At 36.1% G+C, this 26198-nt stretch overlaps 2 protein-coding genes across 4 annotated transcripts in view; one reads left to right on the forward strand and one right to left on the reverse strand.

The window, feature by feature from the left end:
- LOC137389588 (long-chain-fatty-acid--CoA ligase ACSBG2-like) overlaps positions 1 to 17471 on the forward strand; it is a 32479-nt gene extending 15008 nt beyond the window's left edge. The window contains exons 5-17 of the mRNA XM_068075639.1: positions 611 to 696; positions 1028 to 1116; positions 1462 to 1663; positions 2086 to 2187; positions 2301 to 2348; positions 3160 to 3327; positions 7908 to 8092; positions 9527 to 9693; positions 9798 to 10088; positions 12499 to 12638; positions 13116 to 13208; positions 14429 to 14582; positions 16755 to 17471. Of these exons, the coding sequence (XP_067931740.1) occupies positions 611 to 696; positions 1028 to 1116; positions 1462 to 1663; positions 2086 to 2187; positions 2301 to 2348; positions 3160 to 3327; positions 7908 to 8092; positions 9527 to 9693; positions 9798 to 10088; positions 12499 to 12638; positions 13116 to 13208; positions 14429 to 14582; positions 16755 to 16831 (1802 nt within the window). The 3' untranslated portion in view covers positions 16832 to 17471. The remainder of the gene's footprint in view (positions 1 to 610; positions 697 to 1027; positions 1117 to 1461; positions 1664 to 2085; positions 2188 to 2300; positions 2349 to 3159; positions 3328 to 7907; positions 8093 to 9526; positions 9694 to 9797; positions 10089 to 12498; positions 12639 to 13115; positions 13209 to 14428; positions 14583 to 16754) is intronic.
- Positions 17472 to 17616: 145 nt separating this feature from the next.
- LOC137389589 (protein PRRC1-like) lies at positions 17617 to 25527 on the reverse strand. 3 transcript variants are annotated; one of them, XM_068075640.1, is made up of 10 exons: positions 25464 to 25527; positions 23742 to 23896; positions 22969 to 23108; positions 22505 to 22705; positions 21404 to 21563; positions 21024 to 21181; positions 20492 to 20546; positions 18603 to 18712; positions 18213 to 18370; positions 17617 to 18037 (listed from the first exon to the last, which is right to left on the reverse strand). In XM_068075640.1, exons 2-10 carry the CDS (start codon positions 23827 to 23829, stop codon positions 17728 to 17730), a joined length of 1380 nt encoding a protein of 459 aa, XP_067931741.1. In that variant the 5' UTR covers positions 23830 to 23896; positions 25464 to 25527; the 3' UTR covers positions 17617 to 17727. The 3 variants fall into 3 exon arrangements, with proteins under 3 accessions (XP_067931741.1, XP_067931743.1, XP_067931742.1); XM_068075642.1 differs by having other exon boundaries at positions 25460 to 25522; XM_068075641.1 differs by having other exon boundaries at positions 25361 to 25501.
- Positions 25528 to 26198: the final 671 nt, after the last annotated feature.

The raw sequence follows: 26198 nt of genomic DNA on the forward strand, positions 1-26198 counted from the left end.
AGGTTTGATAGTAAATCAAACTCCAGTTTGCTGCTGGTAACATTTGTAGGTTCATCCATCAGGTCTACATAAACTGTTCTTGCCTGTTTTATTCCATCTCTCCCTCTCCTCCAGCTCCCCCCTACCCTTCTACTACATATATAGATATGAGGGTACGCTTGTGCTTTGTTGATTATTCTGATATTATAGGCAGGAGTCTAATTTTAAACACGCTTGACCCTATTTTGAAAATGCATTGTACATGATTGAGCGTCCTGATGATAAGTACGATATTTAAGTAGTGAATAGAAAGATTGATTTACATAATAGCAGTTATGAATGAAATATTTGCGCACTGGGAGGACCATAATGAATGCGATGGGAAGCGTTTAGCGGTGATGTCATGCTCAGCAATCAGGTCAAGCATGCTGGTATTCTCATGGATGAATGAGTGTGTGTGTCTACCTCGGAATGGTTTTAAAAAATGGTTACCACTCCTCCATATTCTGGTGCGACTAGCTGTTCGCAATCACTGGGGCATGAGTTGGTAACTTTGCAATGTGTCAATATTTGTGAGAGGTATCATTCCTAGTCGTGATTTCTTTGTAAAATCAATAAATTGGATTTTTAGGCAGCAAAGTTGGTGATAAATGGGAGTATTTGACCTATCATCAATACTATGAACAAATCATCAATACTGCCAAAGCCTGTATTAAGGTGTGTGTTTAATATGTTGTTAAATATTGGATGAATTTGACACCATCTTCAAATGTCAATAAGATGTTATAAAACTGCAACATTATTTTCAATTTGTATTATTAAAAACAGGATTCTAAAGCTACGGTGTTGATGGCCATGCAACTGTTGATAACAGCAAATCGATTTTCCTGATTGCGTGGATTGGAGATTGTAATGGTTTTACTCATAGCAAAGTATTTTTATTGGTCGGCTGATCTAGGATTAAAAGACAATAGGCGTTTTCACATTTTTTAAATGATACCAATTGTTAACTTTATCATCTAAATATTCTTACGGTTGATTTCTGTAGGTAGGGCTGGAGCCATTTCATGGGGTTTCAATACTCGGATTCAACAAAAAAGAGTGGTTTTTGGCCAACTTTGGTGCTATATTCGCCGGGTAGGTGCTTAATGTACGTTAGGCATGCTTGAGTGTAGCTCACAACTTCAAGTCATAGTTGTGGATGTTTAATACAAAGATATAGTACATCTTATAATGACAAACTGGATTTAGCCATGTAAGAAATGCCAGATGCTGTAAGCCGCCTGGTCAAAAATTGGCTAATGTTTTTTTTCAAGCCAACAAGGCTTTCCATCACCGAAGGTTTACTATTATTTGTGGATTCTCTTATTTCAAAGTATGTTTTATGCTCATTTCACACACATTATGGACAGCATGTACTGGCTTTGCATGTGGATCCTATGGTCTTGTTAGATGGTTGGTATAAGCTTTGCTAATGTTCAGGGGCCTAAGTGTCGGCATCTACACTACAAACTCGGCAGATGCGGTTGCCTATGTCATCAAAAGCTCCAACTCTCAAATCTGCGTTGTTGAGAATGATGTACAGCTCCAGAAGGTGTTGAGCAAGTGGGACGAGTTGCCATCGCTTAAGGCAGTCGTACAATACACAGGCAAACCTTCGACCGAGCAGGAGAATGTTTACAGTGTAAGCATGACATGCTATGAAATTCCGTTGGCCTAGTTTGTTGCTTGGCATGAAAGGTTTTGTTTAAAGCTAAGCACATTCTTGAGCCAGTGTTGACAGTCTAGGGTAGCTATTCATAATGTGCAATTTCTTGAGCAGCCCATTTCTCTCCTTTGACTAAATACTAGTTATTGTTGCAGGCACCAGTGAGATCATAGATTGAGGAGATTGTTCTTTCAAGCAAGCGTAGCAAATTTATACAACCAGCACACAAATGTTTCCTCACTTCACTGAACCATCCGACTGTTAAATTAATTCAACCTAAATGCTGGCATCGCAAATCATGAAACCAATAAGCTATTGATGCATTTAATCATGAATTTTATAAAGAATAAATTGGTTGCCATTGTTAACATGTTAGCATGTTAATATCTTTTTTACAGTGGGCGGACTTTATGACGCTCGGCAAAGATGTAAGCATGGAAACTGTCGAGCAAAGAATGAATGATCAGTATGTCAACAAATGTTGTTCACTTATATACACTGTAAGTGTTAGTCTAACCTCTGCCTTCAGTCTTGCCTACGTCTCTATTTTATTTTGTTCCTATGCATATGTGTGACAGCGACCTTGAGTTAAATCTGCATATTACTTTTACAGTCGGGAACCACTGGAAATCCAAAAGGCGTCATGTTGAGTCACGACAATGTAAGTTATGCGTTACATTATAGCTGACCAGGTGGGGTCTTGATTAGCCTGTCTTGACAAACTGTTGTTTTTGCGGAGTTGTCCCCCGTCGACGGGCGAGCAACAACAACTTGTCACAAGACGTACTGCACCTGATGCATCAGCTGCACTTATAGGGAGTTGTTCTCTTCCGTCTACGCGGCGTAGCTGCGATGCTATGTCGGTCGCTCCATTGGTAATCCTAACGAATTTCATGCAAAAATTTATGAAGAAAAAAATAAGATTACAGCATTTAACCAAAGACCAGTTTCTGTGGTAAGCTTTATTAAAACTTAAGAATAAAATTAACTAAAAATAAAATCCATAAGAACAAATAAAACTGACTGATACAAAACTAGAAATAAAACTGACTGAGTGCACAAATAATGACATGTTTAGTCGCTGTTGTTGCCTAAGTTCTCAAATTCTACTAAAGTTTACTGCAGAGACCGGTCGGTCGTTAAACGTTCTTATCTTAATTTTTCTACATAAATTTTTGCATGAAATCCGTTATGATTACCAATGGAGCGACTGACATAACATCGCAACCAAGCCGCATAGATGGAAGAGAACAACTCCCTTTCAGTGCAGCTGATGCATCAGCTGCAGTACGTCTTGTGACAAGCTGTTGTTGCTCGCCCGCTCGACGGACAACTCCACAAAAAACAACAGTTTGTCAAGACAGGCTAGGTCTTGATGTACGAAGATTGCTTGGGGATTCCATTCAGCCATTTTACAATTCAGTTGCATCTGGTCATTAAAGTTGACAATCCAGTTGCAATATGTTTGATAGATCACGTATGCATCGAGAGTCATAGGCCAGTTTGTAAGAGCACGACTTGCTGCTGAGACCACACTCAGCTACCTGCCCCTCAGCCATATCGCTGCCCAGCTGCTTGACCTTTACCTTCCAGTATGTTACGCGGGCACTTGCCACTTCGCTCAACCGGATGCACTAAAAGTAAGTTATGTATGCAATGATTTCTTACCGTATGGTTCACAAGATTTCTCTCCATGAAAATGAAATTGAGAAATTCACCTTCATCTAGATATTTGTGTCAATTTTCATGTCACTGATTTCTCATTGTTGAAGCTTTCTACATCATCAGTCTTTCAGCTTTTATATTTCCTTGTTGCGCCACTTCAACATTAAGCAATGAGATCTAGAAAGCGTGAGGTGAATCATACCTATAATGTTACATCAAATGCAAGAGTCATGTAACGTAGAGAGTTTTATTATTCCTTGATTCAAAATGGTGACAATCTTCACAAAAAAATGTCCTAAGCCATGTGAAGCAAACAGCTCAGTAATTTTAATGAGCATCAGTTAAGGTGACACGCTGTTGACTAATCCAAAAGCAAATTTTTTACATTTTACATCTATTACAAATGAGGTTGTTTATGGCGCACTCAATTTCTCGAGATAGGAAACTTGAAGATCATCATGTGTATCGATAAAGCACGGAGAATAAGTATGTGCATAATTATTCTAAAACCTTGAAGCCAAATAATTGGTGCATGTGGTAGCGTGCCGGGTGGGAAGCCCGTTGTTGCTGGTTTGGGTGCGCTTTTTCCAAATCTCAAACCGTGGCTTCAGGTGGACCAAAAATTCTTTAAGAGGACCCAAACGCATATTCTAGAGCTTCACGACGTAGCGAGTTTATTGTTTAGTGGTGATTTTTAAGGTAGACGATTAGAAAATTGCCCCCATTTAAAGAGATATCGTCAATCGCATAAACGGTATAATTGCTTAATGGCAATTTATCTCACACCTGACGATTTTCAGAGTGAGCAATACTAGAACTAAAATGCACGAGTCTTCTAGTCTTTTAATAAGATCATTCCATGGCCTTCCACTGCACATTGGCATTCATGAAGTAAATGTTTCCAATAATCATAAACACAAAACAGTTTTTAAGTAAAAATATACAAAAAAATTAACAAAACATTAGAAGTTTTTTTCACATAATATTAATGTCGCGATATTTTGCGAATTGTTTATTTGCAATATCAAATTGTCCAGTGATTTTTAAAAATCGTGGAAGCTCTAGAATATTCCAATTTATTCAAGAGCAACAGGTAATAGGAAAATTGTGATCTCAAAATTACACAAGCAAAGACTGAAGGTTTTCTAGAACAGTCACATAATACAGCCATTCATCAAATTTACAAGCAGTTGATGCTAGACCTGCACGATTTTTCGGTTTGATTCGGTGGTTGCGGTTAATTTATATTTAATCGAGCCGAATGATTAATTTTCTGACATCGAACAAAACCGAAAACACCGGTTAACCGGTGTGAGTTTGTGGTGCGGTTTCGGTTTCCATATCATAAAACCTGTGTCTGCGTGCTTGCGCAGTTACACGGAATCTTCCATGGAAATTGACACTACTTTCTCTCGAAAGGTTTTTTAATCTTTACTTTACATATACGTAGATATCACATCCATTCTCGAAAGCTATTTATCCCTCCCGCTGCCATAAACGCTTTTATGCGTTTTCTAGGGTCCACTGCCATAGATGCATTATTGCGACTTTCCCAGCAATACGTAGTAACCTGTTTTTATTATTCGTTGACAACATAACCCACGGTCTTTAAGACTTGTACGAAGATGACAGTGTTGTCCGAAAGCTTCTCTAAAAGAATCAGCCTAAAACAACGAAGCAATTTTAAACTTTCTAACCTAAAACGAACATTTTTTTGTGTGAGTTCATTTTTGTGTACCGCGTGCGAGTCAGAAAACAGGTAATTAGTTATGTTGATCACATTATAGCCAATTCAGATTTTCGTGATCATACTGATAATTAAAGTAGCAGCATTGTCTCTGATAGTGGTGAAAGTAATAGTTTTGTAAGAGTAAGGAACATTGTGGAGAATCGTTTTAGCTTCGCATCGATCGTAGCTTCACATAGCTTTATCATCGCACGAAGTATAGATCCATTGAGTTTTTGGATAGCAATGTTGGTTAAAATGTTGTCAAAATAAAATATGTACCATAACAAACATGTTCTAGATAAAGATTGAAAAAAGAATACTGTATACATATCATGAAGCAATGTCGGCAGCTTTCGGTAAAATGGCTGGCACTGGGTAGATACTTGAATTTGTACATGGTTGGCAGTGAAAGAGTTAAATTTCATTACAAAAATCTGAAGTTAAGGTTCATGAAATGAGGATGTTCATGTTGTCTCAGTGTCAGGTTAACCGCAATCAATTGTGACACCGTTTGACACAGTGGTGAGTCCTCATGTGTGTCGGTTATAAACGGTGTTCGATTGAAGTTGAGGTCGATAACCGAATTGGCATGGGAAGACAAATCGTGCAGGTCTAGTTGATGCTGTCTCTGGAATTAACAGGAAATCAAGAATGACAGGTTATTGGTTTGCTCATAAATGTATTTAATTCATTCGAAGCTTCTGTGAGAAAGTTGGCAAGGCATCTCTGGAAATGCACTAAGATAGATTGTGACCCATGAACAGTTTGAATATTGTTATTACTATTAACGAATTGTTTATAGGTGGCCTGGTTTATATTGTTCTGATATGCGCGTGTGCGTATGTGAGTGTGTGGTTTCAAATTATTCTAATGCCATTGAATTATCATATAGTAACGACAAGGATAACCTATGGAAACAGGTGCTCGTTCAAAGCCATACTATGTAAAGACATTGTGCTTTCAGTGTCAAATATGCGGACACTAGTATAGCTTTGCATATCTAGTGCTACTGCAGTTTCTACAGTTTTTTCTCTCAGTTCAACCTAGATTTACAAACGTTTCATATCGAGGACTAATCAGAATTTAAACAATAAACAATTTTTCTTTGGATGTCACACAAAAATCTAACTCAACCAATTGATTTCTAAATAAGCTGTAGAACCCTGGCAACACAGCTCGGTTGCCAACTGATGTGGCGCTTTGTCTCTCTCTATCTTTTGCTTTTAATCACTTTATTAAGACATGTTCATTGTGATTCATGAAATAAAAAATGTGTTTTGTAGTGTGTCATTTTATGTTTATTAGAATAAAATACAATTAATTTCTACCCTTTTTTGTTTTACTTGAAAAAATGTGTTTGGGGTGCGAAACTGCCACATTACTACAGATACATAAGTAAATTCCTCAGCCTTGCCTATTCTATTAATGAAACATTTTTTATAAATTCGATTCGCTTAGAATGGAGTAAAACTATTGACATTATTTCTGATGATAAAATCATTTCAGAATTCAAACCAGTTACTTTTCAACTGGCATGCTGAAATTGATTTTGGCTGAAAACAAAATTGGGCTTCACTTGTACAAAGAATTATTTTAGTCTCAAGCGAGGTGATTTCACTCGGCCGTAAATCTCATCTTGGAACTCAAGTTTTTTTCATTTAAGCATCAATATTTTTCAACTACCTGTTGCAGTTTCTGATCAAAGTAAATAACATTTTGTGACAATTTCAATGAGTAATATCTTTTCACTTGTTGCCATTAACCTTCAATTAGAATGAATAAAAAACTCATTTGTTAATTCTAAGAAATTATTAAAATGTTTGCATTACAAAAATGTTTTTATTTGTAGTAACCCTAAGGACTTTAAAAAGAATAATTTTAAATCGTTTAAAAACAGCTAAGACACACCTACATGTATTTCATTATTTAAAATGCTTTGATTGATCACGTCGCCAATCCATAAAACATTTGTTTTGGAAGCTAATAAACATGAATATTGGTAAGAATCATGGAGATTGCTTTACTAAGTTGAAATATTTCAACGGTTCGTTATCTGTTTAAATATAATTAGTTTTACTAAATGCTCAAGCTGCATGTGCAAACATGTTTCATCTTTCAAAAGCCTTAATTAAAGATTTGTTTTTGGTAACTAGTAAAGACATTTGCAACAGTTTGGATTTTACTTGTTTCAGTTTAGCGCCATTTTAAGAAAAACGTCATGTCGATAAAATTTTTGATAAAATTGATCTGAAGAGCATTTTTATTTCAATAAACATTGCTTGGAAATGTTATGAAATATATCTAGAAACCATTTTGTGCAATTGTAAGTTTTGTATTTACATAGCTGTAAATATTATATACTGAGTTTATACGTGTAGATTGGAATGCTGATAGATCTTTTACTCGACATAAAAGCTGCATTGCAGTCAATGTAACAAGTAGTGGGCAAGTCAAGTAGTGGGTGAGTCAAGTAGTGGGTAGGTCAAGTAATGGTCGAGTCAAAGTAGTGTACTAGTCACGTAGTAGGTAGGTCAAGTAGTGGGTCGGTCAAGTAGTGGGTGAGTCAAGTAGTGGGTAGGTCAAGTAGTGGGTCGGTCAAGTAGTGGGTCGGTCAAGTAGTGGGTCGGTCAAGTAGTGGGTGAGTCAAGTAGTGGGTTAGTCAAGTAAGGGGCGAGTTAAGTAATGGGTAAGTTGCGTGTGAGCAAATTAAATTATGCATTTTATTATCCAAATACTTCAAATACTTTTATTTGGCAAGTACAGAAATGGTAAGTTTTGCGACTGTCTGTGTGAGGTGAGTAACTAGGCAACAAATGTTGACTGCAGGGATCGCTGAATGGCACGATGAAAGAAGTTCAGCCAACGATATTTTTCGGAGTTCCTCGGGTCTTTGAAAAGATGCAAGAAAAGTTGAAGGAGGCGATTTCTCAGGTGAATTCGGGACTCAAGAAGAAACTTTTAGAATGGGCTCGGGGCAATGCTCGAAAAACCGCTGAGAACATGAAAAAAGGGTTTGTTATCTTTATATAAAGTGTGATATTCCGTGCATGTGTGTGTGCGTGCGTGCATGTGTGTTCCCTATGGAAACCAAATTTTTGATAACAGAGTGGTCTGAAATTTTGCATGTGGCTTGTGGGGTCATTACCCATAAGGGGCGTTAAGACTGAAACAAACTTTTTTGTGAATGAAAATGACACTAAATACCATTTTGTAATAGGATGGGGTTCTGAGAATAGACAGAAAATAGGATGATACATACTGTATATTCACTGAGCCAGAATTCAATTGTAGAGAAATTGATCACACTATGTATTTTCATGCAATGCTGTGTCATACACCATCTACACAACATTCTTTTTATAAGTGTGTTACAATAAATGTGTGAATAATTAACATCAATTTTTAAAAATTAAGAGTATTTAATTTAAAAAGAAATTGTGTCCTACTAGTTCCTGGTAAAATATGTACTTCTAATTGGTATTAATTTCTCAAGCTGTGCCAGGCTTTTAACACGTTTTTAGCTAAACAAAATTTTGTATTTAACAATTTTAAAACAAGTATTTTAATTTTTCATCAAATAAGTGGCACAAATTCCATATTTATATCGCAAAATGTCAAAAAGACTTTCTGAGAAAGTTTGTTATTTTTTACCCTGAGTTTTAGGCATTTTTGCCAAAACGGGCTTGAGTACCTATACCAGGATTTTAGATAGTGAAAATAAGAATATGGTAGGAATATCTTCAACTTGATTTGTCTGGCAAAAACATAATATTCTATTAAACTGAAAAATTGGTTTCTTAAAAAAAAAGTGTGTAATAAGAATGTTTATTCATTTTCTTCTAGAAATCTTGTACTAAAACTCATGTAAGATTTCACACAAAATATCACTCAGCAAATCTACAAAACCACCAAATACAAAAATATGACATTTTAATGCAATTTAAATGATAATGGTAAATTTAACACTATATTTGACAAAATAAATGAAATATTGAAATTTTTCAAAAACTCATAATTCTCTTTAAAACGAACATTTTCTCAAAATTATTTTGAAAATCTTTTTACTGATTTTCCCACAACTGTTCAATAATTAATTAGACGTAGACTAGAATAAAAACTAGAAATTCAAGCTGTGTTCATCACCTGGGCAACATCAAGTATGTCCGCTTGTACTCTATGTTGTTGATAGTAGCAAAGGCTGGACATGTACTTGACACATGCAGCTTATGTCAAAACATGTTAAACAAAAAGGGAATTTGTCTACACATAAAACTCACCTGGTGAATTTTAATTGGTTTGCAAATAGTGAGGGAGATCACATTTCTTCTGTAGCTGGGCTGGTGTATAAATTAAGCAGGTTTCATACGCTGAATTGTCGTGTGTCACCTTATAGTACGAGTCTGGTGTTAGCAAAGTGTAATCATGATCCAATGGATCTTTTTTAGGGAAGGGCCTGCGTTCGGTAACGCGTTAGCCAAGAAGATACTAAATGTATTTCGAGTTCAGTTGGGCTTAGCAAAGGCCCGCTATATCTACTCTGGCGCAGCGCCCTTGAATCCCGAGTCTCACGAATTCTTCGCGTCTATTGGTTTGCCAGTTATGGAAGTCTATGGTAGGTCTACTTCTCGTATTGCTTCTGAGCTTTTTGTTGTTGTACTTATTTGTGTTTGCTATAAGAAAGGTATCAGTAGCTTTAGCGCTGGTTGTCTGGCACAGGCATGAGTGAGTGCACAGGAGCCTCATCGATGACAGTTTGGATAGAGAATAACAAACATTGGAAGCCGCACAGTGCAGGCTATTACATACCGGGCTATGGCTATGAGCTGCTCAACAAAGATGACAAGGGCAATGGCGAGATCGCAATGTTTGGTCGACACGTGTTCATGGGGTATCTCGGAGAAGAAGCTAAGACCCTTGATACCTTTGATGAAGAGTACCGGCTCAAGTCTGGAGATGTTGGTTTCACTGACAATCATGGTTTTCTTTTCATTACTGGCCGAATCAAAGGTGAGCCTACTTTGTTCCATAATAATTAAAGAATGAATACATACAGAGTAGAATCAGGGTAAGACAGGACTTTGCGAGTTTAGCGCTAGTTTACAGCATCATACGGTTCTCTCAAGTTTCTCAGACTCTGAAGGCATTGCACAAGGTAGAGCTGTGAGGAAGAGATTTGTCACCATGAAACTGTTAGTGAACTACTAATGAGAGACTTTGTTGCTTGAGGTGTGTTTGTTTTCCACGATATGCCCAGAATTATGATGTCATTTGAATTTGCAGACTTTCCTATAATAGCCTTTTTCTTGTTTCAACTAGGGGTGTGAGACAACTAGACACCATATCACAAACCTGTCGGGTCGGCACTGGTCATGCATAGACTAGCTCACCTATTATTTTCATCTTACCTGTGTTTAATTTTTCATATCTACATTTAAACCACTACTTGTAATTACCTAATCATACACATTGTCCAGTAAATATGCAGAGGTTTGGCTGTCAGTGCTTTTGGGGCGAAAGTTAGTATATTTGCTAAGAAATAACTATTTTCGTTTGCTGTTCATGCAGTTTTCATAACTACTTATGCAGATGACAAAACTTGAAAAGCAAGTAGTTTTCATATTGTTTATATCTGCTGTTACACATGGCACAGTTGCACCTCGTTTACACATGGCACTGTGAGCGCCATGCACTGTTGCACCCCTTTGGAACACCAAAACTGAACGAATCTTCATCAAGCACCAGTAGAACCTGAATTTGAATATTTTTTAGCTAACTATTATTTCATTTGGTAAATATTATTGCAGTTTCCATCATGACAAAGCTACTACACTAGCTGCACCATAAGTGTCTTATATTAATAAATCTCTACTCGTGTTCACTCTATGTTTGGCATCGCATGACGCTGTTGCTCTAGCAGCTACACGGCCTTAGCTCGCATGCTAAAGTATTCTTCTCTTAGATGAACGCTCTAATATTTAATATCGCACACGTTAGTTGGGATTGTCTAAGCAGTTGTGCACTCATGGCAATGTTTGCTAGTTTATTAGCTGTGCAAAGATTCGCTGTGTCTTTCTAATATTTCTAATAACTTTCTATTATGCAAAAGCCTGCTTCGCACAAACATGATTAGTCAATGAGGTCTGAGCTTTGTGAAAGTTTTCCGAGCAAACGCCAGCATGCTGATATTCTGTGGATGCCACCACAGAGATATATTCTGTAGAGATATGAGATATAAGAACTTTAAATTAACATGACTGTTTTATATGTTCTGTTTTATGTTTTCAAGTTTTATTGGTGCCAAGCGTCAGCCTTCATACATATTTATAATTACTGCGTCTTCGAATTTCAGCAATTATGTTAACAGTCTCTACTCTCTAGTAGTAGTAGAGAATGCAGTCACTGAGAAAAGCCACTACCAGATATGGCATCTCGACTGAAGTATTGATGTTAAAATTTGCTTATTACTGTAGAAAAATTTACTCTAAAAACTGTAGGCTAATAGAGTTTTTTGACATAATAGTACACTATAATTCATTCAAGAGCCCAAAAGGTTAAGGCAACTCCTTAATAAATGGTGCATACAATTACACATAGCATTAACACAGACATATAATACTATGTAAAATACTCAATGTAGAGACTAGAAAGTAAATACATTGAATAATAAAAATATTTTTATTATAACGTGAATAAAAGCACAGTGCATATGTTTTAAGATAGGCTCGAAATAGAGATGCGCTATAACTTGCTCTAACTTTTACTCGGTAGATTTTAAATGAGCATGGTGTATGTACATTAGCTTGTATTAGACTTAGGGTTTTTACTAGCCTTTCTGCCTTTCCATATGAAACTGTAATATTTCGAGAAACTTTGTACATCATGTTGAAATTACTTCAGGTGTAGGGTTCAATATATATTCGAATTTTAAATGGTATGTTGAAAAATTCATATGTTGATGTGTTTCTAAGTAGAGAATTGACTGTATTAATAGTTTTGCTAGTGTTGGTCTTCATATATGGTTTGTAGTTTTTGTTGCAGTATTTGGTTTCAAGTAAGGTGAACTTTTTTAACCCCCTGAGGCCCATACAGATAGATCTTTCTATATATAGATCTTTTCATATAAATCTTTCCATCATGCTCAGAGTTGTCTTCTCTTTAAGCAATTCGTATATACATGAATACATGTACTTTGTTCAACTCTGACATGTATTTTATTTAGGTGTTTCAGAATATCATGTTTTTACTTTGTGTAGTGGCAGTCTTATACAAAAGTCTTTTTTCTTCTTTTCCACTACAACTCGCCAGTCGGCATCTGATAACTTGTATAGACTGCATTATCTCACATTTTGTTGGTCTTGTGAGTTATTTTTTTGGTGACGCAGTCACCTCAACTACAACTACGTATGTATGTTGACAGAGTTGCTCATCACAGCCGGAGGAGAGAATGTTGCTCCTGTCGCTATTGAGGATAATGTCAAGGAGGCCTTGCCTCAAGTAGCCAATTGCATGCTTATCGGAGACCGAAGAAAGTTTCTTTCCATGCTGCTCACTTTGAAAGTATGTTTAAATCTGAAAAATGAATTTCGCAATATCTACATTAAAAGCATTTTTTTTCATTTTCTGCAGCATTGATCTTGTGGAGAAAAAAAGTGACGAAAATTTGAATTAAATTGGCATTGAAGGTGTAGGCGCCCTTAATTTAACGTAAAGGTACCGTAATCATGAACCCTAAACCAAATGAAAGTGATTACAAAAAAAAGAGAAAAGTTGCCAATACAAACCAATAATACTACAGTTACAGTACAGTCATTAAATTAAGAAGTTTAGTTTTTACTTCTGGAATGGCCATTGGAATAAATTTGGGACGATTTCGAGACGAATTAAGCAATTTACGTGTATTTTATGACACATATAACATAAAATCTTTATAATGTAATTATTTGTGGAACAGATTTAGAGTGTCTACTGCATGTGCATTAGTAGCCGCTCCTTGTCGCTAGGCCAGCCTGATTCAGCAACCTTTTCTCTTTACAGACTGTTCCAGACCCAGATACACTTGAACCCACCGATGAGTTCACTCCACAGACTATAGAGTGGTGCAAATCTATCGGTAGCTCTGCCACCAAGGTATCTAGAGACTTCTTTGCTATTGACTCTTGGCTTGATAACAAAATCTTTTAACCTTTTTCCGCCATTTTCATAGCTAAATCGTGACACTATAATAACTTCCTAGCTGATAGTTGTTAGCAGTCTTTATATCATATAATTAACAATAATACATGTACACTGAAAACACTGCAACTGAAAATAATAGTGAAAACACTGCATGCTTCCGCTATTCCCCTTACCAGATTGCAGCAGTTCATCTTCGCATGATATCAATCCTACTAAATTTATTTGGGCCGTTCTGTTGCTTGCTAGAAGTCAGCTTTATATGCATATCAATTGTATGGATATCCTGAACTACAGAGAAAAGGAAATTGTAGACACAGCATCGATGTTTTTAGATATTTTGTGTTGTTATAGTGTTTCTAGGTGGAATATCGCATATTGTTTTACTTTTGCATTTTCTTTCATTCTATGCATTATGCATCAACTATGAAAGCAGTGATAGTACAGAGGCAGTACATTACAGGTCCCATATAAACTCAAACTTATGCTCACTGTCATTGTATCCTAATCTACACAAGACAACGATACACTTTTATCGACTTCCTTTTTGTATTTCAAATGCAAGAGTTGATCACAAAGTCTCTGGTGTACCAAAATTCGAATTTTCCTATCATCCTAGCTCAGTTCTGGTAAACCAGTTACATAACATTTTAGGCATTCGTGTTTGTGAGTAGTTGATTAGTATAGCACATTGCCATGGAAACGATTATTTTCAAGATCATTATTATTAGTTACTTCAAACCAATTATTTGTTTCATACTTGAGCGAATTTGTATGATTTTGGTTTTTGTAGGTCAATAGAATTTTTAACAAATCATCATTTCATGCCAAACTACCTTGTTGAATCCTGGAGCAACGTACATATTGTTGCTTATCAAAAATATGATAGCAGAGGATGAGGTGTCAAAGTATGACAGACTATTTCATAGTTTGTCATTCTAGAGTTGGAAAGTGCCCTTTCCTACATGACACACAAATTTTGATCTCCAACGCACTGTTTTAATAATGTTGTATGTTTGTAAACTTACTGCATCATTACGATAAAGCAATTACCAATTATTAATGTGCAAAATTGCAATCTTTTATCTACAGGTAAGTCACTAAAATGGTTAAGATATTGTTAGGGAACCATTAAGGGCAGTCGTGGTGAATTGGTAATAATGGATGGGTTATAGGTTGGTGATGTGCTTGATGGTAAGGACGAGGCAGTCACTAAAGCTGTTCAGGAAGGGATTGACAAGGCCAACGCCAAGAGCGAGTCAAATGCTAAACGGATTTCCAAGTTTGCCATATTATCACGTGACTTCAGTATTGCTGGAGGGGAGTTAGGTAGGTCTATCAATGTTATGTATTTGGTACCATATATTCCATTTGTCACGTGAAGGCCTTTCGCAACCTTTGTAACCTATGTGAGTTAAAACAGGTTGTCATGTTATGCAGAATCTAAACCATGGATTGACGCCATGTTTTAACAGGGTTAAAAGTTGAGAAATGTTTTGCATAGCTATTGAATCATTCAGAATTGTTTTGAAATTATCAAATTGCAATAGCTGGATTTTTAATAGATAATGTTTCAGTAGCTTGTTCAGTGCAATGGCTATTCAGTTTCTTTTTTTTCAAAAATTATAGAAATATTTCGGCACTCCAATCTTGACATACAAAGTTGATTAGTTTCAATATATGCTTTATATGTTGAAAACATTGTATGTTGAAAATATATATTCATATAAAAATACATATTTTGTTTAATTCATTTTTACGATTCAAAAACTTCACTATAAATACTTCTTGTAAAATTCATAACTAATCCATTATATAATAATACTAGCTGTGCTACTCGGCGTTGCCCGGGTAATAAAAAAGTCTGGACAGAAAATTGATTTGTATTTAACATATAACAACATTAACCATTCTAACTTTCAAGCTACATACCATGAGAGAAGTGTTTTGTGTAGTTTAAATAAATTAAGAGAAACATGAAAACAACAGTAAAAGTTTTAAAACTTTGTCAAACAGCTGTACCTTTCAAGCTGTTAGTCTGGCACATTGTCAATGGAAAATTGCAGTAAGCTGCTAGGCTTCTAATGACGGTACTTCATGACATTGCGTCAGCTTTGTTATTATAATAATAGCTATAGCCGGAATGCAGACAGACATACGACATACACACGGACATACTTTGAGAAATATATATATATATATATAGATTAAGAAACAAGCGAAATGCAATGAATGATATTATATGTGAGAAGCTAAATTAACAAAATAATCAATAAAAAACGGTTTTTTATTGTATTTTATATTAAGAGTCATGCGAGCGGAGGTGTAGCTTTAAGGATTCAGGAGATGAATAATGTATTGATAGAGGTGCCATAGAGATATGGGTTACAGGAACTTTAAATTAACATAGTTGTTTTATATAAGTTTTATCTTTAGTGATCACAGCCATACTCTCTACTTTTACCTGTTCCCAGTTTTCTTTGATTTGCATCATGATAGCTACTAAAAGGTTTTGGATATCCTTCAAAGAATTGACCTGAAGATGTATGCTCTTATTTTCCCACTGTTTGTTGTTTTAATGTTTAAAAAGCAGACATTTTCCCTTTTTCACCATCGCTGCCACTCACACCAGTCTTCGTGAAATTTGAAAACTAAAAAAAGATTTGAAAAGATAGTGCAAGGAAGCACAGTTCAATATTATTTGAGAACCAAACTATGTGAAGAACTGCATACATTTGTACTAATTAGCAATATTTGAAGAAACTATGATCATCATACCTTATACATGTATATTACTTCCTATGTCGAGACAAATGTTTCCTCAAATTTTACATCTCATTTCCAAAATTTATGCTACGGTAATTGATCATAAGTCATGGTTTGACTGCACAGCAAAAAGTAGAACTAGTGACCAAGCTAAACGTGTTTATGATGCATGATATTTGTTATCGTTGTTATTGCTTGTCACATTAACAGAATCATGCGCTACCCCAGACTAACCCCTGCATGGTCTTGTTGGATACTTTGCTTATTCGCTCGGACGTAAGAGCCATTTTGAATTGGTTCTACCAAGTCTCGGTTGTTGTTTTGCTTGTCACATACTAACATATAAATTCACATAGATGCATGTCTGGCTATAAAAAATAAATCTTATGAAGGGGTATAAATGATACGATTGCCATAAACACATGGTCTTGAAATTGTATCAGTTTGACAAAAGATTCATATCTGTCCACAGTTTATAGGAATATTAATACTTTTGCCATTTGTAAATAATACTTGTTTTGCATTACCGTGTTGTCTATTTCTGAAATAGAATAGTTAGGGCTTAGGTTACAAATGAGATACGTTATCTTATTATCACTGCTTCTTTTACCATAAAACAGATATTCAACATGTTTTAATATTGAGTGGTTTATGTGTAGCACGGATGTGATATCTAGGGTAAACTGGTTTATTTTTATTCACTAGTCTCGTGTAAAATGCTGTGCTCTCTTGTAGGACCGACGTTGAAGCTGAAAAGGAATGTGGCTGCTGAGCTACATGCAGAAGCTATAGAAAAACTGTATGCAAATTGACCAGAAAAGGCAGTGGAGTCACCACATACTGTTAAGCCAGTACTTCGTAGCAAACTCTAAAAGGAATCCATTACCAATAACACCACGAACAAATTCTTTCTCTAGCATTTATTTATCATAAATTTGCCTCCATAAGTGACTACTTAAGCAGTCCGGTTTATTTGTATCCCTAAACTGAACTTTCTTATGACATTTATTTTGCTACTCATCAAAGGTTTACGTTTTCACAATTCCACAGGCCATTCCTTCTGTTTTATTAATTTCAATCTCTGGAAGTGTGTGGGAGGAAGTTAATCTGTCATACTTGTCTTGCATGAATGAAGACCAGTATTCTGTTTCAGGCTTTGTGTGTTCATACCATAGGAATAGCAGGATTTGGTTAATGGCATGAGCTGTATGTGTACCTATACATGAAATCCTAACACGCATAATAGAGCATTTCTGCATTTTGTTTGTGATAGAAATACTAGATGAACACATGTTTATTTTAAACAAGTTGTTAAAGAAGCAAACTTAACAATTCCTATGCAATAAATATTTTCTTCAGGTTTTATTTGCATACTTGACTGAAAAGTTTTAGCATCTACAAGAGAGCATGTATGAATAATACACATTAATAAATGTCTTGTTGTGTCATGTTCTTTATAAACATTGTGTTGAAAGATAGTTTAACAAGACTTAACTGTCATCTCCCAGCAATCAAAGAGAGGCCAGCATCACATTAGTATAGATATATAAGGATGTTTGTCAAATATTATAGTCTGTTGGTATAGCAAAGATGTGTGTCAACAATAGTATGCTAGTGTAGCAAAGAGAATGTTTGTCCAGAGTAGTGTGTTCAAGAGAAGCCATCAAAATTCATGTAGAAACATCACAGTAGAGTAAGAGTTGAATTATCAATAACCCTTAGACAGGCGTCCCTTATACATGTAAGCAAGCTGCCTTGCAGCCATCAACAACGTCTCACCCCTGCTAACACCCCCATAGTATGCATGCCAGTTGGTAGGATCTATGGCAGTGTTGTGTTTGTACATGACGCTGCCAATTGTGACAGACAGGCCTGACCAAGACAAGCTATAGTCAGATGGAGTTTCAGCTTGGGCCTGTTGTACGTATTCCGTATGCACCGGTGTGGCCTGGCTGAATGTGTGCAGAGTGATGTTGTTCACAGGGTCAGAGAGCATGAGGCAAGCGATATCATACCACCTGGAGAATTCGATGACACAAAAAATGTTAGTAGCATATACTTTGCACACAAGTTCAGAGTTATACAATTAATCTTATAAGCTAAAAATATAGCACAAATCAGAAATTTACTAGGACATGAAACAGGTCTATTTAGACAGACTCAAGAACATCTCTAATCAGTTGTGTAACTCACTGCTCTGACTGGAGGTCCACTATGAAGTTTTCAACAGCCACACATACTTGTCTGTCACTGACTAATCCATTCCTTCGCAAGTTGTTTATCCTTTCTTCACTGCCTTTGATACCTGAGGAGAATCCTACCGGCTGTGGAGCAATGTTAGGTTGGCTATCCTGCAGCAACAGACCACACGAATGTCTGACAGAGAACAGACCATGTGAATATGTGACATATTTCACTGCTGACAGCAGTAAAATGTGTTTATTTTACTTGGTCCAAATGATAGTTAGTTGAGTTATCAGACATTGGAGTAGCTCTGTTAGCAAGGAAGCAAATAATTCATTGACACATTTGGGCTCATAAGGGTTATCACCACGATACTCATCGTATTATGTAAAGACAAACCTTTCCATATACAGTGGCTCTACCAAATGCTTTCTGAAATGCTTCTTTCACAGATTCCACTTTGACAGGCTTAGAAGAGGCAACCACAATGTCAATATCACCTCCGGAGACTGCAACAATGGATCAACAAATAAAAGCTGAGCTATTAGAAATACATTTATTAGAACATCAGAATAAATATGCAGTTCCAACTCATTAAACTTCAATGGCCTGCTCTTCACGGGATCACATTATAACTAGTTTCCACAAACTCCTATTATTCGTGTATAGTGCAGTACCAGTGTATAGGTCACCACCTTTGGGCAAACATGTCAGGCAACAAATAATGCTACCTAACATTGCCTTTGTTATTGCTGCAGACAGCCTGCAAATGCTAAGATGCAGTACAAACCCGTAAAATCCATAAAATTTAAAAACTTCTTTGGCTGGTATTTTATGAATCAGAGCAAACTCCTGAGTTGAAAAGGAATCCCTGCTATTAAATACTGTATATACTCACGGATCGGTCGAATTTTTTCTTATCAAAAAATCGGTCATAATTAACTCTTTCACTGCCATCCATGTACAAATTTAGCTTTCGGCCTACAGCTAGCCATTGTACTAAGAATTGCCAATTTGGCTGCATCTATATACAATTTTTTCCATTTCAAATCCTATATAGAACATTTTCGTTATATATTTTATGTTGCAAACATGTTAACAAACAGAGCTATGCAAAAAATCCAATGTATCTATACCATGCACCTTGCTAAAGCTTTGTAAAGTTACAATCCCTACGAAGTTATAACGATCCTATATTCCTTACTCTACAAAACTTACTTTCACCACCATCAGAGTCAGTGCTGTCACTTTCATTGTCTGAGTATTAAATTAATTTTGAATCTGAATCGGCTATAATATCAACAAAAGCTATTCGGTTTTTAACACGGGAGGCGTTTGCAGAGGACATAATAACACTAAATAGTTTGAATGTTAAAAAGAGAAAATGTGCATTTTTGAGTTGGAAACTCCCCAACAAAGATTTAAAACTGTTTCGCGAATTTAGGCTAATTTTATAGAAAAATCTTTGGACAACACTGTCAATATCATAAAAATACTAAAGATCATTGATTATGTTAACAGATAACAAAATTAAGTTCAATTGCTGGAAAATTCACAAAAAGCGCATACCGCAGTCGACCATAGATTGCGCATAAACGCGCATACGGCAGTGAAAATATTAAAAGAACGACTTATCCACTGAAATAAACGGTAAACTGCACAGCTCTGTCGTCAAGTCACACCAAATCGGTGATTGCAATGACTCAGAAATATAAGCATTATTAAGCTTTAAAAGCCTTTCTTTTGCATAATACATATATTTATAAAGGATCTCTACCAAACCACTGTGCTGATGCTGCTAAAAATTCTTTAATTATATCAGTTCATTAGTCCCATTGCTTTTTAAGCGATGCACCAACGGCGTGTGATGGGAGACCTTGACCTTTATACTAGTACTTCGTTGCAGTTATATTATCTATGCGCACGTAATATTTAAATTTCGTAATGTACTGTCGTACCGTATATAGTCCTATAAATTAAGTTTTTTCCTTATGCATCAGCTTTTATTACGCATACCAGTGGATCGCATAAGTTTCAGCTTAACTCAGATTATAGTGCGACCTATCCTTGGGTCAACCGAAGGTACTCGCTTTGACAATAGTTAACTAGAGGTGGTTTTGCTCCTTACGATCAAAGTAAAATTATCTTACTCTTGACAGGTTCAAAACAAAACAATCTTCAGGTAGGTGTGATATAACTGAGTCGGCGGATTTGAAAATACCTTTTTATTCTAGTACGCATTACTCAAACATATAGAGCGATCGACAAAAAATAAAACAGGTACTTACAAAGAACATCCTTCATCTGTGGATCCATAGCAGTGATGACAGTCTCTACACCAACCTAAGGAAAAATAGCGCATTTATTAATTGCAGACTCTGAAAAATTGAAGAAGGGATTTGTCTCATGGCTGATTTAGTGATGTATTGTTCCACTGCCAATAAGCCTTTAGAGGTGACCCATAATGCTAAAAACAAGAGCTGAGCAATAGGATACTTGCGGCTTGTACTAAATACAAAAAAAATAATTTAAACCCAAGATATGACACGCAGCAGAGAATGATCTCAGTAGTGATTTACTTTTGTCTGCATGAGGTTGTTACCTCAGATCAGTTTGGCAACGATTTTCATGCCAGAGATAATATGTAGAAAACAGATTGTTGGGTAAAAAAATAGTCATTACAAAAAAATCTGGTATTAATCCGGTATGGGCATGAAAGACATCGTCATTAGAGACTTGAGATACATGTGGTGAATTCAACTTGAAGTTACTAAGATAAAGATGACATGAATTCACCCATCATCCCATCCCATCCCATACCTTGGCTTTCTGCATCATCTTGTTGACAGTCTCATTGGTTTTGAGCCACTCAAGGAGAGAGGTGAGATCCTGTGGCGACTGGAGTGGCTGAGCAGTCGTCTGCCCTGACGTAGGCATGTCTAACTGTACAAGTGAGCTGTTGTTGGAGTGTATGCCACCTGCAATGCGGATCAGTCATGTACTATTCTACATATGCCCTCTCACCATCTTTTATATAAAAGAGATATTGTCAGACCGCAACTACGGAAGGAACGGTGATGACCTGGAAGAGTGCTAGTTAGTGCCAAGTTTAAAATTAGAGCAGCACTTCTGGTTGCACTAAAACTTTCCTGTACAATGAGCCAGCATCAAAGCATATATAACAATAGACAAGTGCTGACCCATAGGAGCAGGTGGAGAGTAAGTAGGAGCCATCGTGGCAGGAGAGCTGTATGGAGATGGAATAGCATTGGGGTCATAGGTCGGGGTAAATATGTTAACTCCTGCAGGAGCCGGCTTAGGCACGGATTGATTAGCTAGTGTGTGGCTGGCTGCTTCATGCTAAAATGGAAACAGCAAGTGTTTTTAGTTCGGCACAAGACATACAAGACTAGCAGTAGGAGCCCACAGAAAGCATATATTCCATTCTGGGAACATTTACATTGTAGGCATTTTATGTTATATGAAGCAAAAAAATACATGTAAATAGCCTAAAACTAAACTTAACTTATTAATTTATTGGCTGTACAGTAACTGTGGGTATTATTTGTATCGACAACTTTTCCCTTTTTTTCTTATCACTTTCACTTGATTTAGAGTCCATGATTACAGTAATTTTATGCTAAGTTGAGCGCACACCTTCAATGTCAATCCAAATCTATTTTCATTCTTTTTTTGACAAAAAGGCCTGTTACAAAAAAAATTGTATATATGCCTATAGCAAAGTAAAAATTAAATATATAAAATATATATAATGTTGATACCCCTATATCCCTTTCTTTTTCTCCCAAGTGCAGCAAGAGAGAAAACGATACTTTTAAGGCTAATTATGGGCTCTTGTTATTCAAATGGAATTTGAGAACTTGCACCAGCTTGACACCAACTTGACACTTTACACTATATGGAACTTTCTGACATTAATATTTGACATGAAAATATTTGAAACTAATAGTCAGATCGAAAGTCGAATATCTACAGAAGCCTAGGAAATAATACAGGTCTCTGATGTCCCCAGTTCACCAAGTACTCCAGCAAAATGATTATAAACGAGCACAAGCTTAAAAACCACTTAATTGTTGTTGTGAAATTTCAGAGTTGGCGTAAATTTGTTAGAGACACATAAGAAACTACACTTGTGAGTATATGGAGCAATCAATAAGAATACAAATACGAAGGTGTTCATGAGTAGACAAGTCCCGCCAGCTTTTGTATAGTGAAACTCTGACAACAGGCATAAGAAAACTAAAAACACAATATCAGGCTAGTGTTGGAAAGTTACTTACTGATGGTGGAGATCCAGGGAGATGAGAATGAGTCTCATACTCTTGCAAGCTATGTGGAACAGGCTGGAAGCCAGTTTTTGGTGGAGGTCCAGCAGCCGTCCCAATAGAAGTACTGATAGGTGGAAATGAAGGCAATGGTGTCAAAGGAGTCACAGATACCGGAGCAGATATAGGTGGAGTGTATCCTGAGAGAAGTGTAGGCTGCAACGATGCAACAATTGCACAAAATAATATACCAGTAACTTAATGTATTAAAAATACAAGCAGAATGACGTGTCTGTAAGCGCAATATTCTACCTATGAACTATCATTGTTCCATCTATCTATTCACTAATTTAAAATAAGCAAGACGGTGATAAATTATAGCAAATGCACTTAGAATTTTGTCTATTTCCAAATTCTCAGTATGACTTACATGTAACATACTGGAGGCAAAATGCTAGTTTCACTTCACAAGGTCTCACCTGAGAGGGTTGAGGGGATGAGAGAGAAACTGGTGGATTAGATAATAAACCAGAGCTGACTGCTGTCGGCTGACTCAGCAGGTTGACTCCAGCAAATTGAGATGATAGACTTGCAGCTGGTGCATGCAGCACACTTGATACTACTCAACAAAAACAATAAATACAAATAGATAATAACAGCCTAGATGGTAGTAATAATATTTTTTGGAGAGATTCATCTATATATCACGAACTATGAATCTGCTAACTTTTAGTAAGCTATCTGTAAGCAAACACATTTTTCCTTGACACTAACAAGCACTGGTGGTTTATCAAATGGGTCTAATACGAAGCTCCTGCTCACTGAGATGGCAATAAAATGTAATGACTGTGAGTTTTTTAAAACTTTGATCGCAAAAACTAATTGAAATGTCACGAATCAGAGACAGTTTAAAAAATAACAAAGCCTTTGCCTTGGAGTTACTTATCATCACAACATACTAGCCGCAGAAGCCAGCAGCAATGTCAATAATGTAAGTAGATTTTACCATTCAGCATGCCTACTTGTCTGTTATTAGCGATACAAAACTCAATTGCAGGCAACTGGTAATTAGGGTTTTAAACTGAAGTGTTCATAATCTAAATGAGCTCAGAAATCATTTAGCTGCCGACCTTCCACGACCATTTGAGTTACACCCATGTAATTATTTCCCACTAGAAATATGTCCATGGATGGGTTTGGTGCGCGCTTATATAAGTTTAATTGTACTAGTGTGAACAGATTAATCTCATACCCGGAGTTCCAAAATTGGTTCCACTCACGGCATCGGTACTGCTGGAGACAGATGAAGGGGCGTCAGTATTGACAGCGTCTTGTTGCATATTTACAACAAATGTATAAATAAGTCTTGTCAGTCCATTCCAAAATGTAGGTCAAAAATGTCGCACACTACAATGAATATTATGCAACTGACAGGCATAAATTCTAGCAGGATTACAAAACCTCTAAACATCCAATGAGAAACTAATTATGGAAAGAGAGAGCTGATTATTATTTTGTATGAAACAAATGCTATAAAAATCTATTACGCATAATAATTAGAGATGAAACTGACAGTTAAAATAAAGTTTTGCATTAAGAAAAGGAAAGCTTGAATTATTCAAAATAAGTTAAAGGCAAGGTGTAGAAGCGGTAAAACAACAATTAATGGATTACCTTTCAATTGCATAAGAAGGAATGTGTGTAACACCCAGGTATATTTAAGAATGATTGGCCAAAAATACCTCAAACTTGATTTTATAAATTTTATGGCAAGATAGAAATTATCAGTCCAGTAAAGCATTTAGCAATTGATGACAAAATATATAAGACATTCAATAATTAATGACAAACTCCTATGGCTTATTGGTGCTGCGGCCTCAACCTCAAACTCGTTCTACATTAATACTTGAACATGTATCTAAAAGTTGGTAATCTTCACATGAGCTCTTGAGAAGGCTGCATTTGAAGCTGAAGTTAGGGGAACTACAATGGTCTTTGAAAAAACTAGATTTTACATGCAACTGTTACACTTCCAGATGACTCACCGGATGTAGGAGAAATCCTACCAGAGCTGGTAATCTGACTTAATATTTTCAATGGGCTCACTCACACCATGTCCATTCGCATGCCATATTTTCACTAGTCACACACAAAATTTTGTCTATATATGTTGAGTTCTTCTAGTCTCATATTTGTTTTTCCAGTCTTTTAGCACATCAGCAACTCCTTTTGACTATTTGCATGAACTTCTCGTGAGAGTGTTGTAGTTTGTGCTCCACCTCACACCCTATCTACCTTATTTCATTATGCAATAGAAGCATTAAAATAAGGTAACAAACAAGACTAGAGAGTACTGCAGCAAAAACATGGCTTCACCAATGGCTCATCATTTTACCAAATTTGTCTTCTAGCTTTTTCGTTCGTATTACTCTCTTTTGTTCATTATTTTGGGCATGCATGCTATTTTGCTTCCTTTCATACACTTGCAATCACTTTCATTGCTCCTCCCAATGGCTGTCAACTTAGAAATAATGTTTTATTTAAGTTAAATCAATACCAAACAAAAGATATAAATCTTTGTTAAATATCTTACGTTGCTTTTTAAAAACTGTTAGATAACTTGCACATACACATCTAAAGAAACAATTAGATATCTCTCATGGTAAACTTATGTAAATATGCAGGGTGCTCTTATTAATTAGATCTCATTCATTAGATTAGTAATTCTCTTTGTTGACTATAAAACAAAAAAACAAAAGGCCTTGAAGCAAGTTTTGATAGCAAATGACTTAATAAGATTCTAACGTGAAACCATATCGAGTTTGTATCGTGAGCTGCCGCACGGGCGTTTCAAGCACATAAGGAACTTACGTGGATTTACGCATAAGTCAAATTTTGTTGAGAATCGTGCTAATGTTAGCTTTACAACATTAAGTTATTTAATATATGTCAAGATACCTAATCGCATACCTACTTTGGAAAAATGCTTCTATTAACAGAAAAGGACCGTTTGTTTGACTGCGTGGCGAACCCTTTTAGTACTAGATGAAAAGGGAAAACAGATGTCAAGGTCGGTGAAAACAGCGAAACAACTTCAATTTCTTTATGCGCGAGCTAATAAGTTTTTTTAAGCGGCGGATGACTTGTTTTTGCAAAATGCATTATTAGAAGTTTATTGAAGTGTGTTTATAGAAGCTTGACAAACAATCTATAGTTCGATTTTGTACCTGCCATTTCATACATAAAACATGTCTGTCGTTAAAACACGTTCTGTAACACTTCGTACATACACACACACTGCCTAAACTAGTTACTGAAAAAGCGTTGTTCCCGAGTATCGTTCGGTGCTTCGTAATGATAATGAATTAGTAAACTTGAAATTCAGCAACTATTAATGAGAAAGTGTTCTGTTCACGCGTGTCAACTATGATAATCCATGACGCGTTCATTAATAATAATTACACAAAAACTGATGTCTCATTAATTGTGCTTTGTTACTTATGTTAACCATCAGAAAAATTTAAATAATATAATTATCACGATAATAATTCAAGAGCCCCTTTGGTAACCTTACTCAACCGACTCTCGTTGCACTTAATAGAAGCCTTACATTGTTGGCTCATATACAGGCCTGCCAACCCTAGAGTGGGGAAAAGAGTGAGAGTCTATTTTGGGGGCAATGACAACGCGAGGATTTGATAAGTGGGGT

Source organism: Watersipora subatra, chromosome 3 (assembly GCF_963576615.1).
Source record: "Watersipora subatra chromosome 3, tzWatSuba1.1, whole genome shotgun sequence".
NCBI classification, from domain to species: Eukaryota; Metazoa; Bryozoa; class Gymnolaemata; order Cheilostomatida; family Watersiporidae; genus Watersipora; species Watersipora subatra.

Excerpts from the sequence above, each read along its gene's own strand:
- LOC137389589 (XM_068075640.1), bottom strand. The coding sequence starts at position 23,829 with ATGCAACAAGACGCTGTCAATACTGACGCCCCTTCATCTGTCTCCAGC. Across the intron at positions 23,109-23,741 it reads AACCAATTTTGGAACTCCGG|TATCAAGTGTGCTGCATGCA; the intron begins GTATGAGATTAA and ends TTTGTTGAGTAG. Across the intron at positions 21,564-22,504 it reads TCCCTGGATCTCCACCATCA|CATGAAGCAGCCAGCCACAC; the intron begins GTAAGTAACTTT and ends TTTCCATTTTAG.